Genomic DNA, 23,384 nt, shown 5'->3' on the forward strand with positions numbered 1-23,384 from the left:
TCATAAAGGCGGTAAAACACACAACACAGGACGTCAAACAAGACATGGTACATAGGAAGTGACCCTACAAAATAAAACAGGAAACTAAACAAAACCTCAAGGATCATGACAATCTTCATGTTTAGTATTTGGCTGCTAGCTGACTAACTTCTGATAAGACCCAGCAGTAGCATATGCCGGAGAAAGAACATTTTTTTCTGAACAAATGAAAAGGTTTCTCTGTGTATGGTGATCCTTATATAGCCACAACCTTTGACCCTTACGCTGACATTTAATAAAACAGATGTTCTAGTGCTTGCTGACCTTTCCCCACTCATAGGACCCGATGTTCCCCAGGGCTGAGCCTCCCCATGAGCAAAACACAGTGGTACGGTCTGGCACCCATCCTCGTTTGGTCTGCTCTGTCAGCGCCGCGATGAGCTGATTCATGATGGCTGAAGCCCCGCCTCCCTGGTCGCTGTCATGACGACTGCCAACCAGCACATAGCGATCTGCAAAAAGATAAAAAGAGAAGAAAAGGGAAGATTCATTTATGCATTTATTTCTTTGGTTGTTGGTAATTGTATTGCTACTGTACCATATGTATTATATATGTGTATATATAGGCCACTTATGTCCACATTTAATAAATCAAAAACTACAGTTACAAGCATAACAAGCTGGTATTGCTGAGCAGTCATGAGGGTTCTAGATTGCAGTTTTAGTCGAAGCAATGTAGTGCTGCCGTCCCGGGGATGTTGTGTAGAACTCTTTAACCCTCTGAGGACAAAACACGCACCGGCGAGTCAAAGTGATGTTAGACAAAACTCCTACTCAAAAAGCGATATTACAAAATTTCATTTTAGACATTTATTTACCATTTTATTCACATATTACGCTACTTTTGTGAACCCAAGACTATTGTAAACTCATTTCAAGCACCAAAACAATTGAGTGTAGGTTTGTTTTCACAAGAGATTGGAGAAATATTTCTGATTTAGGGCCAAATTATTTCTTTAAACATTGCTCTGGAACAATTTTGTACAGAAAGCTGAGATTGTTCTGAACATTTTGACATGAAACGCATGGGGATCAGGTTATATCTAAAAATGCCCTTAGACCTCAGAGGGTGGATGTTGTTGAAGCAGATCATCCTGGTGGACCCTAATGGTCCAAGAGGCTTTTTTTTAGAGCACATTGATGTGCTATGTGTAAGAAATTTCAAGTCATTCGGACTTAGGATGTGAGTGGCGTTGCATTTCAAAAATCGCTTTTTTTTATCGTGAATTACAGCGGCACCATGTGGCCGATTGAGCTTCTATTTTTTGGGAACCTAATACACATCACTTCCAGTCATTGGGCCAAGTTTCGTGTTTCTGCCTCATGCCAGCTCACGGCGATTTGAGACAAACCTTTCGGGGTTTAACCCCTAATAAAACCTACAGCCTCACACTACGTACTCTCCTACAACTATAGACTGGTGACTTTACCTTGTCAGCCTCACCTCTCTGGAAGCTACCACCTGCTTGGTCACCATAGAGTGAGCTAGACCGATACACCACTAGAAAAAATTATTGAATTAAGATTCCCCCGTTACTGCTCACAGTCACAATTTACCTATACGCTCACACACCCACGAGTGCAGCAACTTCAACAAAATATCATACACTGCAGAACAGTCTTACCCATCTTCACACAACCTTTTAGTACCCAGTCACAAACTGATTAGACCACCTTATGATGCACACCTGTTTTCATTATCACTAATCAGGCAAATTATCTGCACCAACAACAAAAACTGTGAATGTTGGGAAACATTCACTATAGTGCAGCAGATTAGTAAAACAATCGTTCAAATTGGTATAGAAGCATGACATTTGGCACAGATACTCCCTAAGGGCCACTATTTTGGAAAAAGCCAATCAAAAATGTAATATGGCGGCCATTGCTATTCAATGCTTATTATATAAATTATTCAAACAGTGATACAAGCATAACATTTGATACAAATACTCTCTAAAGGACATGTTAATGGAAAAAGATGCTTGTCCCTCAAAAATTTAAGATGGCCACCATTTTTAAAGATGGCCACCGTTCCTGTCAAATATTAATTATTTCTATTGTTCAAATGGTGATACAAGCATACAATTAGGCAGAAATACTCTTCAAGGAACACTCTTTTGGAAAAAGGTATGTGGCACTCAAAAATTCAGCATGGCGACCATTTTCAAGATGGCCACCATTTCTGTCAAATAGTCATAATGTCTGCTTTGTCTGCCTCCTCTCCTTTGACCTGTCCGCTTTGTTAAACTTGCCAGGGATATAAAATCCCTGCCAGCATAGCTCTCAGGTTCAATGGAGTACACAACCCTCTCCGAACTACAGTGTAAGTAAAACTAGATCAGCTGACACTGAACCCCATGCTGAGTTCCACAGCAGTGAAGTCACCAGTGTGCCCTGGTTGTGTAATGACGTTCACTCTATTAAAGGGGTGATAGAATGATTTTATGGGGTATTTCACACTGTTCCTTAAGGTCTCCTAATAGGGATATGTAACATTGGTTTGGCTGAATATTGCTCAAATGCTATTTTATTAGGCCACTAACTACCCTATGAATATGGCTCTATTTGGAACAAGAGCTTTTCTTCCAAATATGGTATGCTTATGAATATTTAGATGAGCTGCACGCTGATTGGTTTGAGCGAACCACATACACACACACTGGAGATGAGACAGCAGGTCTCATATTTCAGACACTGCAAAGTTATACATTGTCTACTATTTCGTTATTAAATTCACTTCTGAGACTTTTTTATGCGAGAAATCAACTATATAAAGCTCAAACATGGGCAATTTTACGAAAATTGATGGCTAATTGCAAATTTGGTAAGACGTGTTGGACTTTAGGAGCTCCACACAGTCTGACGAGAAACCGGCAACCTCCATACCCAGTGAAAGTCACCGTTTCTCGGTTACTGGACGACCGGGGCTCGGGGCTACATGGAGCTCCGGAGCTGGCTGGCTGCCAGCTGCCGGCATAACTTTCGTATATTTACAGTTTGAATTTCGTCACGCCACTTATATAACATCTACCCCAAGGTCTTATAAAGCTAACAATGGTGTCCGATTTCAATTTAATGTATTTTTGTGAACATTAGGGGTTTCGTTTCAGAGGTCTAAGAGGAGGCTAGCTAGCTCTCATTGATAGAGCTCCATCCAGCCGCAGGCTCTATCAATGAGACTCGCGGACAAGAGGCGTTTATTTCCATGATCGTTTGTTTAAATAACTCAACACACATATCCATTATAAGATTAACTGGAACCTGTGGTAAGAGATTGCGGGCGTAACAAGCTCGCTGACCACGCTCTCACTCACACACAGCGGCCATTTAGCAGGAAGGGAGGAGCTGCAGGCCCTGGAGCTCTGTCAGAGCAGCGGCGTTTGGTAGTCCATTAACCCAAAAAAATGGTGACTTTGCACGGGTATGGAGTGCCGTGGGCTGCCAGCTGTGACGGAGCTCCATCTACTGATCTGCATGACCTAGCTAGATTCAGAAGACTAACCTGACCTCAGATCAGTGGTGTAGCCTATGTAAATGTTGGAACGTGACAAAGATAGAGACTAGAGCCAAATGAGGAGGAGCCGCCGAGTTGACGTCAACTAGGCGGCTCGTTGAGATTCGCCCGTTTTCAGAGGCAGTTTCAAAATGTGAGATTTGCAGAGGAAAGAGGTGTCAATGGGATTTTGAGGTTCTATGTATGTCCTATTTACCCACCGAACTGTCGTTATTCAACTATGACAAGGTAACATCGGTTTTGCATTCTATCACCCCTTTAAACAAAACCTTCCATAACCCAATAACTTGAGCTCTGACAGAAATGGTGGCCATCTTGAAAATGGTCGCCATCTTGAATTTTTGAGTGGCACACACCTTTTTCCATGAGAATGTTCCTTGAAGAATATTTGTACGAAATTTGATATAGCATCACCATTTGAAAAATTGATGTAAGGATTCAAGAGAAATGGTGGCCATCTTGAAAAATGGTTGCCATCTTGAATTTTTGAGGGACAAGCACTGTTTTCCAAAAAAAAAAACATTCTTAAGAGAGTATTTTCACAAAATACGTATGTCTACATCACTGTTTGAACGATTGACATAATGAGCATTTGACAGAAATAGCGGCCATCTTGAAAAAATGGCCGCCATGTTGAATTTTTGGGTGGCCAACGCTTTTTCCAAAAAAGTGACCCTTCGAGAGTATCTGTGCCAAATGTCATGCTTCTATACCAATTTGAACGATTCTCTTGAAATATGCCATTAATCTGCTGCACTACTAGTGAAATGGATTGAGGCGATTTGTCTTCACCAAGTACATCATTTCAATAATATTCTAAATTCATCATTATTCATTACTTTTCCTTCAGTAACAATGCATTAAGAGTGGATTCCGATGCTAAATTAACACTAGAACGGCCATGACGGTCATTTTGACCGTTTTGAAATTTATATGTGTAATAACTTAACTGAATAAAAAAATACAATCCTGCTGCTGCCTGACTTTTCCTAAAAGAATCTGTATTTTAATTTAAAATTGTTTTTATAGACATTACACAAAAGGCAAAGAAAATACAATCACTTTTACCTATTTCGGCCATACACGGTCATATTGACCGCTCGGATTTTCGCGGTATTGTTTTTAATTTTTCGCACGGTTGAAGATGCATCTTGGTTGCTTAGTAACTACCATAGTCTCTGTCAGAGAAACGTAACTAGCGGTCTCAAGTAACAAGTGTGGGCATCACCGATGGGCCGAAGGCAAAGCCAGAGTCGGTAACGTAGGCTACTACGGCGTGGATGGACTCAGTTCTGAATCAGAAGGCAAACACCGGGCGCTTGCTCTGTGAAAGGCGCGGAACACGTAGATGGCCGGTGGCTGTTCATATGTTCATATAACTTTATAAATCCTCGAACTTATACGAACTAATACTTTTAATTGTTATGTGGCTTTTATGAGTTAAGTTGAATGAATTTCCACACCATATTTTTCGGGATAGGAATGTATGAAATAATTACGGTTTACTATGCCATGATATGAATTATTGAAACACGTATTACTACTCAAATAGTATAATTAAACTCGTTAAAATGTACATTCCGGTGTTATTACGTTTTTCTAAAGATATCCTAACACAATACATAATACAATATCGCAATTAGGTATTTATCATGAGAGATTATAGAGTTTGGAATCTGGTGGTCAAAATGACCGCTCACGGCAGTTCTAGTAGTTATGGAATTCCGGCACTTCTAGTGTTAAAATGTGAATTCAATAAGAAGTGTAAGGTGTATGTGCTCCTGGTTTACTCATGGTATCATGGTAAGGCACATGGAATAAAACTGTCCTCGATACATGTAAATGGACTGCATTTATATAGTGCATTTCTAGTCTTAATGACTACTCAAAGTGTGCATTTACACAGTGCAGGTACCGTTCACCATTCACACACACATTCATACACTGGTGGCTGAGGCTGCCATACAAGGTACACAAGATACATTCATGCACATTCGGGGTTCAGTGCCCAAGGAAACATCAACATGGGACGGCAGGGCCAGGGATTGAACCGCCGACCTTCCGATTGATAGATGACGGCACCATATGTGTAATGTATTTCTTATTGCATTTTTTTAATTTAAGCATTTCATTTAATTTAATTCATAAGAATGCCTGACACTAGAATGAAATAAATGTTTTCTTGTTATTGTCAGGTCATAATTTGTATATCTGAATTGAAGCTGGTGAACCAACAGCAGTGACCTAAGAACTCTTCATCCTGTGTGATGCAGCGCTTTACACAGATTAGGCCTGCTAGTGATGTTTCTCTCTCTCACTGCTTTCTATATCAGTTTTATCTTGTTGCATTTAAATCTAGGGACCAGGGGCGGGGCTAGAAGGGGGGCACGGCTCCCCCTGAAATATGGCTGCACCCCGATACCCCGCCCCCAATCCATTGGACTAGAGTGCTGTCAATCTGACAATTGTGATTTACATTTGATCAGAGTACTGTCTGGCTGCCTGTTCTGCCAATTGTCCCCGCCCTTGTCACATGATAAATTAATGTTTCCATGATTACTATCCAAAATTCTGATACCATGGAACACTGCTGATACCATGGAACACTGCACTGGTATTGTTTTAAAAAAAAAAAGAAGTGGCAGACTAAGCCTATAGAAAATGTGTATTGTATTTGGATATACAATTAGTTTAATTGTGTTCCCCCTATGCCAAGCCACTTAAAAAATCCTGGAATCGCCCCTGTCAATCATTGACATGATGAGATAATTTTCTTTTGTGTTCAAATGAATCACCATGGAAACATATGAATCTTCTTCGTGCATTTAGGTCATTATATCAAGACATGTGACATGAATGAAGAAACACATGGAGAAAGGTAAATGGTGAATAATGATTTATAAAATGAAAATGTATAGAACTATGGCTCAGGAAAAGTATCACAAAATGGTACAAGTGTCTATGTGAGGTTTTCCTAGGAAACACACTCACCCACGTTCACACACAGACACACACAAACATGAATGCTCCAGGCTTCTTTGTATGCCTTACATTTTCTACAAAGACAGTGTTGGGTATAGATGCACAAAGCAGCTTCCTGCAGGCAAAGAGAAGAACAGAGCAAAGCTCATCACTCCAACACAAAGCGCTGATGACTCTGTTTGAGAAAAGAGGTGCTTAGAGAAGCCTGCTAGCTTAGCCGAATAATCTGACAACATATTACTGCACTGAGAGCAGCTTCCAGGGTAAATCAACCATTACTGTAAAATGCATCAAATCAGTCATATGTGAAAGCACAATTTGCTTAATTTAATTGCATATGTTCTTTCATGGGTATGCTTATTGCTCAGGATTCACACATTGAAGTTTAAATAAAGCATTTATATCCTAGCAAACCAAAATGCATTACTACAATCAGGCTGTTTTCATGAACCATTTGTACAAAAGGCTATGTAAAGCAATGCACTTGTAATTTATAAGCAATCCATATATTTTTTTGCTGTATGCACTACAGTGACTGCCGCTGTATAAGAAAGTTATACAAACCTCATGGGGAGGAGGTCAGGTCAATGGATGGATCATAAAACACGGCGCTTTCAAGCCGTGGAGCGGAGTTTAGCTTCCTGGGGAAAACAAATAATTTCACCCAGGAAACACATGTCCTTGTCCAGGGAATGATTTGATCCAAACCACACTCTTTTTCCTAATCTTAACTAGTCGTTTTGGTGCCTAAACTTAACTGTCGTCGCCACATTACGTTCACTTTTTGTCGCCTAAACTGTAACGTCCGACGAAACGACCGGCAGCTCGCGGTGGCCTGTACCCGGTTTAAAGTAATCTTTTATCGAGTTAACTCAACTACCAACTGCCGCTGATACGGCAACATTTCCCGGAGCTATGTAGCCGCCTACCAGTAATCTGTTCTCGGGTAAACTGAACTAGCAACTGCCGCTGATTTGGCGTCATTTTACGGAGCTCTGTAGCTGGCGTCACGGACCAGCCGGTGGTCGCCTATTTTCGTAAGATTTCATACATATCGGTGTGCATATATTTTCGTACGATAGTGTACGAACCCGTTCATGAGAATGCATTGCTACAATCCACACAAGAACTTTCACTCTGCTTATTGGTCAGATGTGTCTAAGGAGGGGGGGAAGTAAGTAAATACAGGAAGAAGGTTGTGTGTTCTGGACTAGTGCATATTTCTGACTCGGTCAAGCTAGCCGTCGCTTGCATCTCCATGGTCAAACCAGCTCATTTTATTCATTCATTCATCATTTTCCAGACATTGCTTCGCAAGCAACATTACTATGTCTGCTCTGCTTGCCAAAATTTCTCTCTGCTTCTCTATACTTTCTCAACTTGGTTGGGCCTGCATGTCAGATTCTTGGTTTTGGGAAGCTACAAAAATTGTTGGATGCAATTTGAGGTTTTTAAATTTGCGAAACACCCCTCTGGTTGGCAAAGGGTGGTAAATGTAAGTCAGCTTGTGTGGTGAAACAGTATTGCACTGCCAAAGAGGTAATAATTTCAAGACTACTAAAAGGGAACCAGGTGAAGCTAAATAGTCTCTTCATGCCACTGCATACACTAATACACAATTAACTAATGATCAGGATTTTGAAGAACAAATAATGGGAACGGAAGCCACAATGAAATAATGGAAAGAAAGCAACATCATTCAAATATATTATGTGCACCTTAAACATTCCTTCTATAAGCAAACATCATTTTATTTAAGTATTGTTTGCATATAGCAATACAGATCTATGCAAAATGGCCCTCTATATTGTTGTTGTGGGCTGTATGAGTCAAAACCTTTGCAAATGTGCATGAATATTCATTCTGTTTAGGGTCGAGATAAATTAGTGCAGAACAGACATATGATTAAATACCAAGAACTAGTTAAAACGTCACTACTTCCAGAGATTTGTTGCCCATATTATCTGCTTTAGTGGACCATTATGGCTGCCTAATATCACACTGTAAATCAGCAAGGTAATTTCCCCCCCGAGACTGGGCAGGGCAGTTACAGTAGCGACAGATTGCTACATGTTGAGGGTGGGGGATGAGGACGGCTGTGGGGGCAAGGCAAGGGCAAGATAAAGGGTGTCCTCTGCAGAATGACAATTAAAAAAAGGAGAATGGCAGAAACAGCTAAGCAGAAGGAGCTGGGTTGCCATTTAAACATTAAAAAGACATAATATGTTTGGAAATGACCTGAGCTGACACAGAACTGGGACGGGGGGAGGAGACCAATGAAGACAGAAAAAGTAAAAAAACTGATTCATTTAAAACATATCCCAGTATGTCAAAACTTTTAACCTTTCTTGACTGAAAAATCAGTATAATGAATGGGCTACAATGAAAAAAAGCTCTGCCTTGGAATAAACTAAAAGAGACAGGGACAGGAAGACAGAGAGAAGTTAGCGTCATACATTGTTTAAAGCTCCACTAATCAATATTTTAAGTAACAATGGATAGAATGACTATGTAATTACAAAGAGGTCACACGTTAAAATTAACCTGCAGAGAATTATCATCTGACTCTACAGGTGTACAGAGCTCTTAAGCATCTTTCAGCTGACTATATTTTGCATACAGCTCTCAAAATCCACTATCACCAACCATTTTTCAGCAGCAGTACCACTGTACACTTCCTGTCCAGCACCAAATGGAAGAGAATAGCTTAATGTTCTGCATTTCTTTCTTATTTAATTTATTAACTTAACTCCAATAACTGTTTGGTATCTAAGAAGTCAGAAATAGTTCATAAATGCCATTCAAAATTGTCCAGAGCATTATTCTATAATAGAAGACAGAAAAGAATGAAATAGAATAGAAAATATTCACCATTGAAAAGCTAGATTTTAAAATAAAGTCAATGAGTACAATCCATTATAACTTTTTTTTTACAAATCAATAAATCAATGATAAAAGTTTAATGGCCCATGGTCATGAGGCTTCTGGCGGATGGAGCCTGGTCAGCCCTCAAGAAGACATGGGATAGGGATCTGAATATTACACTGGATGATGAGTAGTGGGACAGAATTTGTAGGAATATTAAAACTATGTCACGCGATGTAAGGGGGAGGGGGCGCCTCACTGAGTTCAAGATTATGCATCGCCTCTATTGGACTCTTTTCAGATTGTTTAGACTTGGTTTAAAAGACACACCAAATTGTTGGAAATGTAAGACCGAGGATGGCCAATTACTTCATGTCCTATGGTCCAGTGATAAGGTCCAGGAATTTTGGACCGGGATACATGATAACCTATGTCGGATTGCAGGGTCCCAGGTTCCATTCAGCCCAAAATTATTTGTTCTGGGAGATGGGTCAATCCTAAACGGGATAGATAAACACATAAGAAGCTGGGTCCAAAGTAGTTTAATGATAGCCAGACAGATTCTGTTAAGAGGATGGAGGAATGAAGGGGTGCCATCAATCTAAGAGTGAGATGGCTAGAGTGGCAGCGTTTGAAAATATGTCATAAACGGTTTGCTAAGAGACCATGTGCTGGGGTGAAGTATATACTATGTGCTTATGATGTTATCACATATACATGGTATTTTTATTTGGTTTGCAGTTTGTGTACTTTGTTATTGTTTTATTGTATTGTCTTGAATATTATGGTTAATATCTCAACTTGTCGTAGTTTTTGTATAAGGAAGTGATGATGACGAGTGGAGGGGTTCGGGGGGGAGGGGATGTGTTCATGTTGATAGATGTATGTTTTGTGTTTTGTTTTAATAATACAATAAAAAATGTTAATCATACATACAACAGCTCTTAGAATGCCGTCTTTTTTATGAGCTAATGTTAATGTAGGTAATGTAAAGTTACTTTCAGTCAACTATTTTTTGTTTACTATACGTAGGAATGGGTGCAAGTATAATGATGATCTTCATCCAGATGTTTGCAATTGGTTTTGCTGCTTATCTAAAGATAAACTTAGAGAGTGAACAGTATTTTAAGTGAACAAGCAAGTATATATTTTTTTTTTGTTGAAGACCGAAACTAAATCAAGATTATGAAGATGGTTGAATGACTGGCTGAAAGAATAAACACTTATATTATCTTTGTGACTGGTCTGTCAAATACTGGGAAATTGAGAAACTGCTTTAATTCGGACCATTTCTACAAACCTGGGTTTCTCCTTCCTTTCAGGTATCCCACAACATTGTAGATCTTCTTGTAGGACAGCTGGTTTCCGACAGTCAGAGTAATCTTCTTTCGTTCTAGGAAAAAGAAAAGACAAACTTTAACTCCAGTGGGAAATAACAAACGTTTTGGAAATTCCCTGAAGGTGATTTCAACAAAAAGTCTTCCAAACCATACGACAATAACAGCTGATTATTTCTACCCTCTAATAGACCCATAGGAGCCTTTCATAAATTGGCTTCCTTAACGGTGGCAGGAAATACGACCCACAGGAGTGTTTTCCATCCTCACATCTAAATCAGAGAACATAACGGTCGCGGGTGTAACGCTGTTTGGTTAGGTTTAAGCACAAAATCTATAGAAAAAGATGGTGGTATGGGTTAAAATCTAACCTAAATCTAACATTCTCAGTCCCATCGCGTCAAAAAGATGCGTTCAGTCAGGTGCCTTTGGCATTTGTTATTGACGCGAAAACTCTCCTTTAGCGTCATATTTAGACACTCTTGGTTGGGACTCTTGGCGTCACTTTTTGACACTCTGGGTCGGGACTCTTGGCGTCACTATTTGACTCTCTCGGGACCCGCATCTAACCAGTTGGCATCATATTTAGACATGCTTGGTCAGGACTCTTGGCGTCACTCTTTGACGCTCTGGGGCTGGACTATTGGCTTGACTATTGGGTGAGGTTACAAGATGTACGTTTCAGTGACACACGGGACAAGAAAGGAACATGAACCCTGGTCTTCTGTGTTGTTTGACCCATCCACCACCCCAACCTGTCTCCTTACGCTGATTTTCGGTCTTTCATACTACTTGCTGCCGTTGTCGCTCTTAATACTACGTCATCTTACAGCGCCGTGGTCAAGCTGTTGCTATGCTTGTTGCGTTCCATACAGGCGCTAAAGGGTGATTTTTGCGTCAGTATCTAAAGCTGAGAGCCACTGACCAAGCGTCTGTATTTTACGAGTTGGGAGTGAGTTGTAAAATCTGTACATCTGTTACATTTCTTCACATCCTTTTACGTAGAACGTGATGTAGGTCTACTTATTCCATAAATTAAAAAAAACTTGCTGTTTACACGAACCCCAGTCTCCTGGATAAAAGTCTTTACGAGTAATTAGGCGCTCTTATACTTTGTCACGTTACTACGGCCACTAGAGGGCGCCTCCATTATATACTAATTTGATGTTGTTACGTGAGTTGCCGAGTGACACTGAATCCTAATTTGTCCCCAGCAAGAGGATACTGAACCCCTATTTTGTTCATAACCGTGCAGAGAGAGGAAGCAAATGACAAACAGCACGACTTGCATGCTCTGTCAAAGATGCTGTTGCCGCAAGCGTACCAGACAGAAAAACAAACTGAAATCTGAGGGAACTGGTTGTAAACAATCTGAAAGTCATCCAGTGTGTGATTAAAGTTGAAAAAGTGCTCTTGGAATGCATGGTGCAAAAATCAAATCCAATCACCAGCCAATCATGAGGTTGGTTTTAGGCATTGACTAAGTTATCCACTCTACCAGCCACTTTGGCCCAAAACCATTGTTGACAGACCATTTTGCAGATACATTCAATATAAATGTTTCCTTGTTAGGCTGATTAAATAAGAACATAATCCCTGTGGCACTATGTTTCCTGCAAAACATATTGTCTAATTGCAATTTAGTTGAATAGGTATAACAAAATGTGTTTTGAGTAAAACTGGTGTCCAACATGATTTTCATATAGTTTTTTTTTTAGCTTTGCTCAATGTGTCGAGCGCGAAAAAACATGCTCACGAGCAGATTTTATCATTTTACATGCGCAAATATTACTCTTTGCGCACCAATTCAACAATCGAGAGTTCTACAGGCAGCTGTGAGCGTGAAACAAAACATAGGGAGAGGGAAAGAATGGGACCTGCGGGTATAAAACTAAGCAGCACGAGCACAGAGCAGCCAACACGTGCTCGCGAGTGTCTGCTTTGCGAGCGGTGGAGGGCATACACACTCTCGCAGGTAAACTCTTCTCGCAAAATCGATTTCTGCTTGCCCGAATGAAACTGACTTTTGACATTTTTGAGGCGGAAACCAAGGTAGTAGTACTACCAAGTACTGGCCCTCCTAGGAGTGTTTTTATTTATGATAGAGTGCAAGATAGCATTGTAAATAAAGGTTGTTGTCAGGATATGTGCGATGCTTTTGAAATGTCCGTAAATCCTTGCTTATGTATGTACCCCCAGCCTACCTCTAACAATAGAGCTAATGTTAGTCTTAGCTAACATGGCTGTTGTTAGCCTGTATGATGTAAAGTTAATGTGTGATCGCTTTCTACTAAATAGTTAAACATGCCAAAAAAATAACATATAATAAGTATTTGGTTAGTTGGCTCTAGATTTCTTTTATGGATTAATCAGACTGGCTGGCCAAGCTAAACAGTAGCCATGTTAGCTAAGGCTAGCTCTAATGTTAGAGATAAGGGTACATCCACAAGGATTTACGGACATTTTAAAAGCATTGCGCGTATCCCAACAACTGAGCGAATGAGAGACACATAGGTTCCTTTATTTACAGTGCTATCTTGATTACATCGGTAATAAAGAGGGTTTACATGCAGTTTAGTTTCCCAAATTCCACTATGGCCACGCCAAGACCCGCCCTACGAAGCAGCTCGATTGGTTGGGGTTAGGCATTTGACCTCAAGTGGTTAAGGTTAGGATAGTCGATTGGTTGGGGTTAGGCATTTGACCTCGAATGGTTAAGGTTAGGATAGCCGATTGGTCAGGGGATAGGACCTGTACAAATGGGGTTACGTTACAGGGAATTTGGGACACTAAACTGCACATATACCAATAAAGAGTGAGGGCCAGATGTATTAATGCTTTTGCACCCACTTCAGGCATATTTGTTTCGCAACGTGCGCGTAAAAGCATGGCGAGGTATGTACAAACTGAGGTAAAAGCGCAGACTGCCTGTTGCAGGAACTGAAGATGGCAAATTGCGCTTTTCCGTGTCATGCATATGCATTCACGGGAGGGTCAAGGGGAAAGTGGGAGTTTCCCATAAAGAGATAGGAGGGGAAGCGTAAAGTGCGCCTAATTATGTATTCCGCGGTATGTACAAAACTGCCCGTGACAGCGCCTCTATTTTGCGGTGAAAATTCTCCGCCTCTTAAAAGCAGGTGTAAACCAGCCGCAAGTGGGTTTCCTCGCATGTGCCTCCTGGTGAAATGGCAGTAGTAATCCGAGCAAGACGAAGACATAGGCCAAGGAGACGAGCTGAAAGGATTTTTGCCACAAGGATCACACTTTTTCAGTTGAGTGAACACAAAATGATTAAGCATTACAGATTAAGCAGCCATGCAATATTACAGTTACTGGAAGAAATCAAAGATGACATTGAATCTCCGACTCAGCGTTCACATTCCATTCCAGCAGTTGTTAAACTCCTCGCTACATTACAAATATTGGCATCAGGATCATTTCAAACAGTCATAGCATCAGCAGTGGGAATATCACAGTCTGCACTCAGCCTTATCGTAGCACAAGTACTTATCGCTTTGCTACAGCGTAATTTACGGTATAGTGGGCGGAGAAAGGCGTTGATTACCCGATGAACTGCAGGTTTGGTAAATACGACGTAAGCTGAAGTATCACAGCGTGTGCTTTCTGCGGGTTGGACATGGCGCTGATAACGCTACATTTGCAAATGTACGTACATCTGGCCCTGACTGAGTGAGTGAGTGAGTGAGTGAGTGTTTGTGTGTGTGTGTGTGTGTGTGTGTGTGTGTGTGTGTGTGTGTGTGTGTGCGTGTGCGTGTGCGTGTGTGCGTGCGTGCGTGCATGTGATTTCTCTGCCTCAGCCATTTAGAGAACAAAGGTTGTAAGGGGTGGCTTTGAATAATAATTATGTTACATAGAGCCAGGGCTGGACTGGGGTAAAAAAATCAGCCCTGGACTTTTGAGACCCAGACCAGCCCACCACAATCGGCCAGACACCAACCATGCTTGCACTCCCCTCAACACATATACATACGAGCAGGGTTCAAAATTAGCACCGTTAACCAGCCAAATGCTGGTAAAACATGCAAGTGGCTGGTTGATTTGCTTGATTCACCAGCCAAAAAAAAGTAAAATTTTAACATTCACTAGCCATTTAGCTGGTGAACAAAATGTTAATTTTGAACCCTGCATAACTCCTAATACTGTCACTTAGCTGAGTGGTAAGTAAGAGAGTTTGATACTGTACTCCCTTATTCAAAAAGGCTGCCTGGCTCCTGATGGCAAGATGGCTAAAGGTTGAGGGTGGGGCATGGCTGCCATCAAGATGTCTTGTATAGTAAACAAGTGATAGGTCTGTAAATTAAGCTAAAGCTGCATTTTGTATCCAGTATGTAACTTGAATGAATGTTGATAAATCAGAAATCTAGTACTATGTTTGCAAGTGCCTTAGCTTGCTAATACATAACTAACATTAGCTCACTAACAGCTAACTTGTCCTCTCTGGTAGAAGGGTGCTAAAATAATCATTTGACATGCTTAAATTTCGTGTTTTTAGCTAGCTACCGGCACTTTGTGGAGTTCGCCGTCGGTGGGGGTGGGACTTAAATGCGCTCCTTCTCTATGGTAGGATGGAAGTAGGCCATAGTAAGATGTGATTTGCCAGTGTTCAGATGAGAGACAAACCTGTGGGCCAATCATGTGATGCAAACCGAAGCATTGAGAACTTTGTAAGTGTACAGAGAGTTTATTACAAAGATAGATTATAAAGACAGTAGTGTTAATGTTTACATGTGGTCGCCATCTTGGAAAACAGTCATGAGCAGTCAAATCACGAACGCTGTGTTTGAGCTATGGTACTGGTTACTGGTTGCATGCTGTTCGTCGACTGGTCATGACTGTTATCCAAGATGGCGGCCGCATGTAAACATTAACGCTACTGTCTTTATAAACTATCTTTTTTAATAAACTGTCTGTACACTTACAAAGTTTCAATGCTTCGGTTTGCATGTAGGGGCGCTATTTGAGCCTTGTTAGTGGTATAAAATAGTGATTTACCCTGTGCCCCGAAAGCTAGCGTTAGCAGCTAACCCCCCGGTTTGCGGTAGCTTGTTTCAAGCTAGAGACACATTCGATTATGAAAACAAAAAAAACCTTGTTTTACTTGAGGTAGAGCTGGGTGATATGGAAAAAATCAAATATTTTTATATATTTATTTGACCAAATACATCAATGTCGATATTGTGGCGATATTGTATGGTTGACAATTGGTGCTTTCACAAAATATTAACACATAGGCGTTTTGATGAATAATCACCAATAATGGGATACAATGACTAAGTTGGTAAAGGCAAATTATAAAACAGCTAGCCTACTAAGTCTGATAAGTTCCGAAAATGACATCACTTTACTGTGATGCAGCCTTCAAAACCAGGAAAAGACAACACTTGTGTCATATCATGATATTACCATATCCAAAATTTAAGACAATAGCTAGCCTATTATATCGATGTCGATATAATATTGAAATAATATCGATATATTGCCCAGCCCTAAGTTTCAATTTTATCAATTCAAATCATAACAAGACTTATCTCAAGACACTTTACCGATAGAGTAGGTCTGGGCCACACTCTATACGTACAAGCACCCATCTAGATCACACTATATTTACAAAGACCCAACAATTCCCCCAAGAGCAAGCACTTAGTGCAACAGTGGCGAGGAAAAACTTCCTTTTTGGAGAAACCTCGGACAGACCCAGGCTCTTGGTGGGCAGGCATCTGCCGGACTAATTGGTTGGTTTGGATGATGTATGTTAGGTAACATCCAGATGAATATTAAAGAGCAGCACACAGCTGTTTCCCTAACTATGGTCTATATCCACGATGCTCCACTTCCGGGATTACTCCTGTGCTGCAGGAAAGTCCGCCGGTCTTTTTTCGCCGATGTCTGTTTCCTTCCCCTTTCTTTGTGTTGGAATTCTAAACTCTGTTGGATTCATGAGGACTATAACTACTCCTCAGTTCTCTGCATGTTACATTGAGACAGCTAGCTAGACTTTCTGTCCAATCTGAGTTTTCTCTCACACTTTTGAATGTACAAGATCCACCAAAGCAAGGCTATTTTGCAGCGGCTCCGTTCGGAGCTTAGTGCTGACTGATTGGTTTAACGAAATGCCAATAAACCAGAGCGTGTTTTTCTCCCATCCGGGAATGCTGTGTGGACTAGCCAGACCCTCCTCCGCAGCGTGTGAAGGAGGGTCTGGCAAAGCGAGACTACCCTAACTATAACCTCAAGCTTTTCAATTGTCTAGAAAAGAGTTTTTAAAGTCTTTAAAGAGTATGTTATATGAAAAATGAATGGGGTTCAAGAAACCTTGACTTAGTTTCCTACTTGGAATAATGATTTAAAAGACATTCACTGTATTTGCATTTTCCCTGATAGAAGGACATTTTCCAAGGTAAGGTTTGAAAATAAAATGTAACAATTTCCAAGAATGACTTGAATGATTTTCAAGGATGCACATATATGTGCGTGAGTATGCAGGTGATGAAAAAATATCCCTTTTGACGGCAAAGAGCGGTAGGCCCAATACAAACGTTAGTGTTTCCACTTTGTTGACTGTTGAAGTTTTAAATCCACATGAACAACTATTCACATCGGCACAGCACTTATTTAAAAAGAAGATAGGTCACTTTTAAGGCTGGTTCGCCTGTTACTCCCGTTATTTCCTTACAAGCAATGTAGCAGTTTAAAGGCTATATCACTTCCAGCAAACAGCATCATCCAACTGTATTCTCTGCTCCAGCTCAGCTAAAAACACAACACAGAATCCAGTCATTCATTACGGAGCCAACATTATTTTGGCTTCACCTGTTCAACTGAGTGGTGGCCCACCAGGCCTGTACAGGGAAAACACTGAATGTGTACTGCATGCATGCTGTGTGACATATTCACACTATTCTACTGACTCACTTTTGGTGGCGGTAATTGGCCGAGGTTTCAAAAAGTTCAGAATGATGTTTGATGAGTAAGGAAATGCATTCCACACGTTTTAAGCCATCACAATACATTTTGGTGAGAAACATAAAAAACATAACTATTTTCTCATCCTACTGTTAAATGACTCCTATAAAAAAACAAAAAACAAAGTGACCTCAAATACAGTAGAAACAGTGTCCTTTATATGAAGGTCTACAACAGAAACTGGGTCTTACAAAGATAGCATAACAAGACCCCACACACACACACACACACACACACACACACACACACACACACACACACACACACACACACACACACACAGTACAGTGCCATACGATGCATTTGACAGAGCAGTCACTGGATATTGTGTCTGCCAGCTCTGCTGCCTTGCTGGATGGCTGTGAGCTCTTGGGGGGCTGATGGCTGGATATCTGAGGGAAATACAGACAAGCTGCCAGTAAAGATGTGAAGCAGGGGCTCAAACTGTGTGCGACAGAGGTCCCCTGCCTACAGCACAGCACTACAGCATGACAGCCCACTTTTTCCAGCTCCACTCGAGTCCTCCATCCCTCCCTGCCTGCCTGCCTTCTCGCCCTCTCGCTCCTCTTTAATACATTATAAAAATTCACTGCTTTCTCTCATAGGCGCCACATAACCCATTTATCACTTTTGACATCGGCACAAATGACTTCGGCTAAAGAGCAGGGATGGAACATGTGGCCCGTTTGTGTAATCAATCTGCAGATGTACGCACAGCGAGCATCGAGGGAGATTTGTCATTGAGCAATTCCCCTTAATGAGGAATGGGTTTACAGATAGGGCTGCTTCTACAGGTAAGGGGTGACTCTGAGTTAAGTTTTCAGAGTTGATGAACATATTAAAAGGGACCCCCCCCCCCTTTTCCCTGAGAGATTGCATGATCTTCTACCTGCTGCTCAAACAGTAGCATTGAAACAGTATTCATATTAATTCAATTCAATAGGTTGTATTGGCATGACGTTTGACATGTGTTGCCAAAGCACGATGACGATTATGAGGATTAATCAAGTTTAGCATTGTACAATTACAATATGACTTAACTTTAACCATGCAAGACAAATAAAAACAACGCATGTTAGTGTTAATCTACTGATAATAACATAAAGAGATGTTATCGATAATACAAGATATCTAATATTCTATAGATAACAAAAGAAAATCTACCTATGATGAAATGAAATAAAGAGATGTTAAAATAAAATAAAATCTCAACGTTTTTTCGCCTAACCCAGAACAGGATAGGTGAAGTGGTCTGGCAATGCAAGACTAGTCTATAAACAGTGTTGTGTGTAACATGTTACACACAACAAAGTAACGCGTTACAGTAACGTAACTACTTTTTCAGGTAAAAAGTAGTGTAACGCGCTACTAGGCGTTCTGAAAATTTGGTAACGAAATGTAGTTCCTTTTTCAATTCGGCGCAACGTTACTTTTCCCAGGGACAGATTTGACAGCGACACTGCCTTCTCAGCTGCGCGCTCACAAGCTCCACACGGTACGTGACAGAGGCTGGTAGCAGAGCAATCATGGCAAGCAAGATGCAGCCAACACTAACTTTTGAGGGCGTTTTAAGCTTTGTGGCTTTTTGCTGGACGGCGCTCTGAGCGGAGAGCTACGTGACACATGCCGCTACATCGCTGAGGACTGGCGGTTAAATCGGCCGTCCTACAAACAGAGCGTGCCAGGCAGACACAAAGCTGACAACCTCAGAGATGGGTGCGGTGGAGATGGTGTTGGTAAGTTAAATATGTAATACATTTATACATCCATCTTCAATTGGTCTATATGTCTATGTCCTACTGGTTGCCTCTTTTGCTGTGGCACAAAGTGACATATTTAGCACTGCACATTATAATTATTTCTACTTTTCTGTCAGTAGCCTAAATACGAATGGTAGAATGTGTCCTAATGTCACCAAATGGATCAGATTCAAATGAAATGTGGTGTGACCAACAGTGCTACGTTGTCCAGTGTATCTTGTGCCATTTTCTCCTGATAGACTTTGTGATTTCCACTGTAAGCAGTAGGGTGGCAGAGTGGTAAGAAAAACTGTCTCTCTGGGGCATAGGTCCTCCCTCTGCAAAGCTTTCCACTCTCTGAAAAAATTAAATACTTAACCACTGTCTGCTCCAAGGAACCTCACACATGACTGGCCCTGAAAAAAACAACTTCTTCTAACAAGTCCTTTTTGCTACAACTACTAAATAAATTCTTTTATATTGCCTTCCACAACAACCTACATGACTGTTCTGCAAATAATTGCCAGACCTTCCTCCACAGCACTGCAGAGGAAGGTCTGGCTAGTCCACACAGCATTCCGAGATGGGAGAAAAACATGCTCTGGTTTATTGGCATTTCTTTAAACTAATCCCAATTGTTTTGGGATTAGTTGCTGGACGGAGCAACGGTGCCTCTGCAAAATAGCCTCAGGAAAGAACTTGTTTTGCTGGAATATGTGTACGTTCAAAAGTTGTTTTAGTCGTGCAACAGAAAACTCAGATTGCACAGATAGTCTAGCTAGCTGTCTGGCTTTACCCTGCAGAAATCTGAGGAACAGTTACTGTCCTTATAAATCAAGTTTAAAATTCCAACACAAAGAAAGCGGAAGGTGAGGGACATCTGGCGGAACTTTCGGTGGCTTCGGAACTATCCCGTAAATGAATCGTCATCAATATAGACTAAACAAAGAATTAAAATTAGTGTTTTCTGATCTGCCACCTGTTTGGTTAAAGGGGAACACGGCCTAAATTACGAATTCCAATATGGCATTTCTATACCATAGAAAAGTTATATCAATATTTGTGAACATTAGCTACTCTCTCTCAAAGCCAGAAAACAGAGAAGTAAGTCTCAAACTTTTGATGCCATTAAGTATAAAGTCTGGAGATGCTCCACAGACAATGAATGGGAGACTGATTTTGTGGAACCACAGAATGCTTGTTTTCTTTTTACTCCCAAATGACCCCTTTTATTGTAGTGTAGTTGTGAAACAGAATATGTACCCATATACTCAAATCATTCCCCTGGGTGCTCTCTGTGTCATCTATAACATCTTTCCCAATTCATTGTCTATGGAGCAATTCCAGACTTCATACTTGATGACATCACAAATTTGAGTTTTAGCACTGTAGTTTTTGGATTTCAGATAGAGTTGTTCATATTAACTCTATATTTTGGACTGTCTTAGACCATAGGAATAACATGCATGAATTAAATACACTTAAAGCGTAACTCTTGCCAAAATGCAACCTAGGGTCTTTTTGTGAATGTACCCGAGTCAAACTTTCGTTTAAAAGCATATTTATTTTTATGTACAGAGATAAAATTTGGTAGGTACTTTACCTTGGACAAAGCATGGCTAGCTGTTTCCCCCTGCTTTCCGCCTTTATGCTAAGCTAGGCTAATCACATCATGTCTCCAGCTCCAACACACAGACATGAGGTTGATACCCACCTCGTGTCTAACCCCTATTTTCCACCGGGCGCGTCTGCGCTGCATTCCAGAAGCGCCGTGACCCCTGCGAGCAATCACAGCCATTCATGTCAATGTTTGATATTCCACCAGCCACGCCACGGTGCGTCCCAGAAGCGTGTGGGAAGCGGCTCTCCGCTCTGCTGATGAACGCGCCAGGTCTATTTTCCCGCAAGCCATGGGGCGTTCAGACAGCTGGGCAGGAAGTGAAACAGCGAGAGCATCCACTCATCCAGTTTACCAAAACAACCCCCCCAATATCGTATACGTCTCCTCTACAACAGCACGGTAAACAAGAGATTTATCTTGGAGATGGAAAAACATAATACGACATCACAGATCGTTTTCATCAGGACAACGGCAGAAAAGAGAAGGCATGTAGTGTAATTGCAGGAGTGCTTGGAGTGGAAGGTAGTAATTACTGTAAATTACTTGTATAGACAATATAATCTGCGAGTCGGGCAGCAAGACGCTCCGCTTCTGAAACGCTCCCGGGGTGGTATGGCGTGTGGCGGAGAACGGAACAAATCTGGAACACAGCCGGAACGCAGCAGAGATGCGCCCAGTGGAAAATCAGAGTCACTCTCAGAAAAAAGCAAGTAAGAATGTTTTGCAAGCAGGTAAACTATTCTTTTTTAGTTTAAGTAACACAAGTGGAGACATTATTCATCCATCCATAAAAAAATCCTGTCTTGTATATCAGGCTTTAGATCCAAATTAGTTTAATGTAGCACCAAAACAACATCATGAATAAAAACATTGATGCTAAATGAGACCGGGATTAAAATCAACAAGGAGCTACAGATTGACACATGGCCAACTGACAAACATTGGATAAATTATGAAGTAATATTAGCAATGACTTATTAATGATAGCATGAGGTCATTTACCAGTATTTGACAAAGATGAATTACTGAGTCACCTGTTTAAAATCATGAAGCTGCTCTAAGCTGATCTAGTCATTAGAACATTTTTAATTTGCCATTATGCATACTTGTTAAGTATTATCTTGTTGCCATAACATCTTTCTACATTCTGGAACTACCACATACACTATATTACTCATATTCTGTGGTGACAGCATAATGAACTTTGAAACAAAAAACTTCTGCCACAAGAAATGAATGATATCTTGCAATAAAGCAAGCTGATTGGAACACCCACAAACCCACAGATTTAAACCATAGGTGCCACGAATGAAAAAAGATAAGATATATTCAAAAAGTCTAAATTCAGAAGCATCTCAGCGCCATTCTCTGCAGGTTATTAAATGCAGAGTTGAGAAGAAAAAGCAGTAAGTGAATGTGGGAAACCTGCGCACAGCAATCAATAGTGGTGTAATTAAAGGCCCTGGGAGTCCTTTCTATAAAGCCATTTCAAGTTGTTCTGCTTCGCTCGCCTCTCCCTCCGCGGCCTCACAATGTAATTGCCTCGGACATTTGTTACACTTTTGGCATTTGTTCTGAGTGGAGAGAGAGGGAGATAGAAAGCGAGAGAAAGAAAGAAAGAATTGCATGTGTTAAAAAATTAGGAGAGGAGGTAACGAGACAAAGAAGCAATTCGGTCACATTTTTCAGTTATGATTTTTTTCTGCAGTATTAATTGCTCTGAAATGAATGTAGTATGTATGTGCTGAACGGCACATCACTGGTACCTTTGTTCCCTGCACTATGTGGGCAGAACAACAAATCCTCCAAACCACACAACGATTTAGTCTTTATTCCTATCCTCTCTAAAAAGACTAATTGGAAAGGTTCAGAAATTAGCTCCCCTAGCTGAGGCAGGAAAATACACCCCACAACAGCATTTTCCGTCCTTATATCTAAACCTCAGAACGTAACGGTCATGGTTTTAAACACGTTGTTAACGTTGTGAAATTGTTGCAGTTTGGTTAGGTTTAGGAACAAAAACTACTTTTTTTAGTTTAGAAAAAGATTGTGGTTTTGGTAAAATCATGGATTTCTTACGTTGCTTCCACTTCCAGTTACGCACGTGACGCAGAATTTGATGTAGTTACGTTTGTTCCATAAAGTAAAAAAAAACAACCCTGCCATTTACTTTGATTTTCAAATGGGACTCGAAACCTGCATTATGAGTGAAAGTCCTGTGTTTGTTTGACCCTTCCCCTACCCCAACCTGCCTACTTGCACCCGTCATAATTACTACGGCAACTAGAGGGCGTCGCCAC

General features: G+C 40.8%; 1 protein-coding gene across 1 annotated transcript in view; it reads right to left on the reverse strand.

Moving 5' to 3' along the window:
* LOC116058719 (inactive N-acetylated-alpha-linked acidic dipeptidase-like protein 2) overlaps window positions 1-23,384 on the reverse strand; it is a 457,605-nt gene that overhangs the window by 220,415 nt on the left and 213,806 nt on the right. The window contains 2 exon segments of the mRNA XM_036007698.1: window positions 304-491; window positions 10,704-10,796. Of these exon segments, the coding sequence (XP_035863591.1) occupies window positions 304-491; window positions 10,704-10,796 (281 nt within the window).

Source organism: Sander lucioperca, chromosome 11 (genome assembly GCF_008315115.2).
Source record: "Sander lucioperca isolate FBNREF2018 chromosome 11, SLUC_FBN_1.2, whole genome shotgun sequence".
Classification (NCBI taxonomy): domain Eukaryota; kingdom Metazoa; phylum Chordata; class Actinopteri; order Perciformes; family Percidae; genus Sander; species Sander lucioperca.